Source organism: Nanorana parkeri, unplaced genomic scaffold, assembly GCF_000935625.1.
Source record: "Nanorana parkeri isolate BGI_ZX_2015 unplaced genomic scaffold, ASM93562v1 scaffold260, whole genome shotgun sequence".
In the NCBI taxonomy this organism is placed as follows: Eukaryota; Metazoa; Chordata; class Amphibia; order Anura; family Dicroglossidae; genus Nanorana; species Nanorana parkeri.
Genome location: NW_017306528.1, coordinates 178,011 through 183,537, shown reverse-complemented (window position 1 = coordinate 183,537; position 5,527 = coordinate 178,011). Strand labels below are relative to the sequence as shown.

At 48.4% G+C, this 5,527-nt stretch overlaps 1 protein-coding gene across 3 annotated transcripts in view; it reads right to left on the bottom strand.

Moving 5' to 3' along the window:
• Positions 1 to 5,527, bottom strand: part of ARVCF (armadillo repeat gene deleted in velocardiofacial syndrome) — a 269,995-nt gene that overhangs the window by 180,488 nt on the left and 83,980 nt on the right. For 2 of the 3 annotated variants that reach the window (XM_018556966.1, XM_018556967.1), the window contains exon 1: positions 898 to 997. The exons of the other annotated variant lie outside the window; for it this stretch is intronic. In XM_018556966.1, coding sequence (XP_018412468.1) covers positions 898 to 918 — 21 coding nt within the window. In that variant the 5' untranslated portion in view covers positions 919 to 997. Of the gene's footprint in view, positions 1 to 897; positions 998 to 5,527 lie in introns of those variants that run through there. 3 annotated transcript variants of the gene reach the window in all.

Here is a 5,527-nt window from a genome sequence, read left to right as displayed (position 1 = left end):
CGCGCCAAACGGGTAGAAGGGGGGGGGGGGGGTCATGCTAATAGGCAGCTTTGGGTACTGCCAATTGCTCTCTCCTTTATTGATGAAGCCAAACATCATGGAGCAAAGATAATGTGCAAGGTGCAGTAACCCATAGCAACCGAGAGATAAGTCTCCAGTCAGAGGCAGTGCAATTCTGATGGGCAGTACCCAAAGCTGCCTATTGTCTTAGTGATTAAGTCAAATATCACTGGCAGTCCATGGAGCAAGGTGCAGTAACCCATAGCAACCAAGAGGCATCCGTTACTAGCCACAGCAACTCTTAAGTACATCACACTGCTCTATTCCTTTCTGATTAAGCCAAATAAACAAGGATAATGTGCAAGGTGCAGTAACCCATAGCAACCAAGATGTCAGATAGCAGTCACAGCAATCCCAATAGGCAGTTTTAGGCACTGCCCATTGCTCTTTGTCTTATTGATTATGGCAAACTATAAACCCTCCAGTGCAATCACGGCCAGTTGCATGGAACACCACCCTACCTAGTTAACAGTTGCCGTGTCTGTCCTGGATGAAGTCAGCTCGGCCATACAAGAGCACACCTTCATATACTGTCAGTATAAATAGGACTGGGGAAGAAGTACACACAAAGTACAGTCAGATGTTGTAGACTGGAAGGAATGTGCACCCAGGCAGAACACAATAGACATGCATGGGATCAGTGTGCCCCCCTCCTCCTGCCTAAAACTAGAAGACAAAGTTCTCCCTGGGCTGTGCTGGCTTGTTGTGGTTAAACTTGGTGTGCACATTGTGATGAGCAGTGCAAGCTCTGCAGTCATCCGCTCAATAGACTGCAGCAGCCAGGCTCCTGGGCGCTCACACACACTCATACACACACATACGGGAACACGGACTGACCTGTTGGAGTTCTGCAGGCATTTATGCAGCTCTGAAGTCCACCACCACCGCACACACACACCAAGTCCAGCCTCTGTGTCCGGGCTCCGCTCTCACAATGACAGATCTGAGCCCGAGCTCCGGGGCTTTTATTCCACTACAGCGACCAGATCCCTCTCCTCCTCTATATGAAACAGACACAGCGAGAGAGACGGCAATCCCAAATCCAGCGCCACGAATCTCCAGGACAGCACCGATCCTTTGTATGTGTTCACATCCCCTTCCCTATCCTCAGCGCACACACACTGCCTCCCCACAGCGAGCAAAGTCTCAGCGAAACAGATCCCCCTCCTCCGAGGGTGGGAGCAGATAGACGGTCACAGCTGGGAGCTCAAATAAAGAGCTGACAAGCCACACCCAGCAGACGGGGAACGGCTCAGTCTAGGAGAAACAGGGAAGGAAGGGGGTCACCATGCAGAGGAAGGAGAGAAGGAAGGGGTCACGTTGCTGAAGAAAGGAGAGAAGGAAGAGGTCACCCTGCCGGAGGAAGGAGAGAAGGAAGGGGTCACCATGCTAAAGGAAGCAGAGAAGGAAAGAGTCACCATGCTGAAGGAAGGAGAGAAGGGAAGGGTCACCATGCTGGAGGAAGGAGAGAAGGAAGGGGTCACCAAGCTGAAGGAAGGAGAAAAGGAACGGGGTCACCAAGCTGAAGGAAGGAGAAAAGGAAGGGGGTCACTATGCCAGAGGAAGGAGAGAAGGAAGGGGTCACCATGCTAAAGGAAGGCGAGAAGGAAAGGGTCACCATGCTAGAGGAAGGAGAGGAGGGAAGGGTCGCCATGCTGGAGGAAGAAGAGAAGGAAGGGGGTCACCCTGCTGGAGGGAGAGAAGGAAGGGGGTCACCCTGCTGGAGGGAGAGAAGGAAGGGGGTCACCCTGCTGGAGTGAGAGAAGGAAGGGAGTCACCCTGCTGGAGGGAGGAGAAAAGGAAGGGGTCACAATGCCAAAGGAAGGAGAGAAAGATGAGGGTCACCTTGCTCAAAGAAGGATGAAGGGAAGAGGGTCACCCTGTTGGAGGAATGGAGAGACGGATGGGGGTCACCCTGCTGGAGGAGGGAAGGAAGGGGGTCATACTGCTGAGGGGGAAGTAAGAGGGTCACCCTAATGGAGGGAGGGGAGGGGGTCACCCTGCTGCATGAGGGAAGAAAGGGGTCATCCTGCCGGAGGAGGGAATGAAGGAGTTCACCCTACTGTAGGAGGGAGGAAGGAGGGTCACCCTCTCAAGGAGAGAAGGGGGTCATCATAATGAGGGAGGGAAGGGAGTCCTCATGCTGGAGGATTGAAGGAAGAGGAAGTTACCCTGCTGAAGGAGGAAAGGAAGGGTACTACCCAGCTGGAGGAAGGAAGAGGGTCACCTTACTAGATGTGCGAGGGAAAGGTATCACCCTGCTAAAGGAAGAAGGGAAGGGAAGAGGATCACCCTGCAGAAGAAGGGAAGGAAGGCAGTCAGTCTGCTGGAGGAAGGAAGAGGGTCACCCTTCTGGATGTGGGAGGGAAAGGAGTCACCCTGCTAAAGGAAGAAGGGATGGAAGGGGATCACGATGCAGAAGGAGGGAAGAAAGGCAGTCACCCTGCTGGAGGAAGGAAAAGGTTCACCCTTCTGGATGTGGGAGGGAAAGGAGTCACTGTGCTAAAGGAAGAAGGGAAGGGAGGGGATCACGCTGCAAAAGGAGGGAAGGTCCCCTGCTGGAAGAAGAAAAGGAAGGTGGTCGCCCTGCTAAAGGAGGGAGGGATAGGGGTCACCCTGCTGAGGATGGGAAGGGAGTTACCCTGCTGATGGAGGAAGGGAAAGGTACTACCCAGCTGGAGGAAGGCAAGGGTGTCACCCTTCTGGATGTGGTAGGGAAGTGGGTCACACTGCTAAAGGGGTGGTCCCTCACCCCGCTGAAGGAGTCGCTCTACTGGAAGGAGTGAAGGGGGTCACCCTTCTGGAGGAAGGAGATCACACTGCTGGAGGGAGGGAAGGTGGTCACCCTTCTGGTGGAAGGAGATCACACTGCTGGAGGGAGGGAAGGTGGTCACCTTACTGGAGGAGTGAGGGAGGGAGTCATCCTGCTAGTGCAGGGAGTGAGAGAATATCTTTGCAATGTTATGGAAATTTTCCTCTTATTTGACAATTGTCACAGCAACAAGAGTATCTTTTGAAATAGTTTTTCTCTATTCCTGTTCTGTTAGCAGTTCCAAATTTTAGATTTACCCTCACCTTTATTCATTGGTGATCAGAACAATGAGAGAGAGAGAGCGAGCTTACCTAATAGGGACACATTTAGCAATAAACACCTGGCAGTGGTTCTAAGCCTTCACTACCATTTAAAAAAAGGTTGTTCCTTTAGTTATACACTAAGTTTTCTGTTTGTTCTAGTGACCACTGTCACCAGAACTGAAAGTGAGGGATAATTCAAAATGTCACCAAAACAGGAATAAAGGGAAAATCTTCCAATGGGGAGACTTGTGCCAGTAACAAATATGTGGGGATTCCCATCACTTTCTGATATGTCTATAAAAACCCCCAAAAAACTTTTTTTGCACAGTACAATTATTATGTTTTTGTCCAGAAGATTACGGAAAAGCTCCACTGTATTATATATTTTCTGAAACCATAGACCCTGTAGAAGAAAATGGCAGCAGTTGCATTTTTATATGTCACACAATATTAGTGTGACTTTACCAAATCCAAACTTTTAATGAAACACACTCGATTTTTGTTGTTTTCGTAAGCAGGTGCAGGGTGATCCCTTTCCTTTCCCCTAGGTGCATGCTCACGTTTCCATTCATATGTGTGTGTACAAGGGGGGTGAGGGACTTCTTGCCTATCTCCCCCTCCACTCTGGCGGTGAAATGTCTCTGTGTCATCACATCTACTGCAGCTGCATTAGACGTGATGATGTCACGGGTCCAGGTCGGAGCTAGGGGGAGAAGAGGCTGGGGGGACCGGTCTAGCAAGTGGGACCAAGTAAGCAGGTAAGGATATTTTCTTTATTTTAGCTCCTAGACTCGTAGTGTGGGGGTAGCCCCAATTCAAGGGTTAATTTTTGGATTGCCTGGAGTTCTTCATATGGAGGCTATACACTCATTTGAAGCTGACCAAACACAGATTGTGCTGGATCAGCTTCTTCCTTGGCCACGGAGGGTGGGAAATGAAATGACAGCGCTAATACTACCAAGGGGAGATCAATGAATGGATGTTTCGTGGTTCCCCCACACTCTCCATCCTGACACTCGCCACGGAGGTCCTGGGCACCAAGGAGGGACTGGTATGGCAGGGGGCAGTCGGACGGGCATAGGGGAACAGTACATTACAGCACTTGTGGAAGTAATCGGCCATCTGGAAATCACTTCCACAAGAAAGCTGACAGTCGGCTGTGAAAATGTAAATGATATGCTATAACAGCCAGAAATTTGTGCATATGCCAATGCTGCCATCGAAGCACATTGAAGGCACTGAAAGGGTTAAACTGCATTTTTATATTTTATAATATACATGTGCTATCACACTAAATGTAAATTTTGTAGCATTTTGATGTCTGCTTTTGTGATTGGAATGCAGCTAGTAGAATCTATGGTGGTTTTGCAATGCAGACCCTTTCCAGATATGCATAGATGACCACAGAGGGGCGGGTAATATGTTCCTCAGTTGACTCAAAGAAAAAGATTTTATGATGACAAGAAAAATCTTATATTCTTTATTATCCAGTAAGGGACACGGGGCTTTAGTAATTCCTAGACACCTAAAAGAAGTTCAGCTGAAGGGGGGCACAGTTGGACCGGACAGATCTGTCATGGCATGAAAACAAGTGGTGACATCATTACTGGCTCCGCCAATCTGTTTACATTCGGCCAGGAGCTGTCAAATTGTTCATTCTGCGGCAACAGTTGGCCAGGAGCGGTTGGGTCTCTGCTGTTGGGCCCCTATGAGGTGCTGAGGCTATTCGGCTGAACCAAAGGGAAGTGAAGGGAGCCGAAGCCAGCCAATGTTCGGCTGAAAATAGCTGTGTACAGCTGAAGTGAATAGCTGAACATGCTACGGCTTCCTTCACTTTGGGTCGGTTATTCACTCGGCTGCCTTCGCGGGCAAAAACGCGTATAGATAGAAGCGAAAATGCTGTCATCTAGGTGTGAATGCAGCCTTAGGCTGCAGTAGAACTTAAGGCATGATAAACATCATGCACGATATTGATAAAGAGCCAACTTCACTATGCTTTAAGCACTATTTAGCATTTCTTAAGAAAACTGTGACCAATTTTAAAAATTGCAGGTAAAAGTGCAGAAAAATAAGCTTTTTAAATACTTGGAGTGTTTTTCGTTTCCATGAATTATTTTTTTATTTACTTTAAATGTGAAGCCTTTCTCCTCTGTTGGGAGTGTCTAATTACTTTTTCTTAAGAAAACTGTGACCAATTTTAAAAATTGCAGGTAAAAGTGCAGAAAAATAAGCTTTTTAAATACTTGGAGTGTTTTTCGTTTCCATGAATTATTTTTTTATTTACTTTAAATGTGAAGCCTTTCTCCTCTGTTGGGAGTGTCTAATTACTTTCTGTGCTGGCTCAGCTCGTCCACTGCTCACCTCTCTACATAACCTATTATATCTCCGGGGG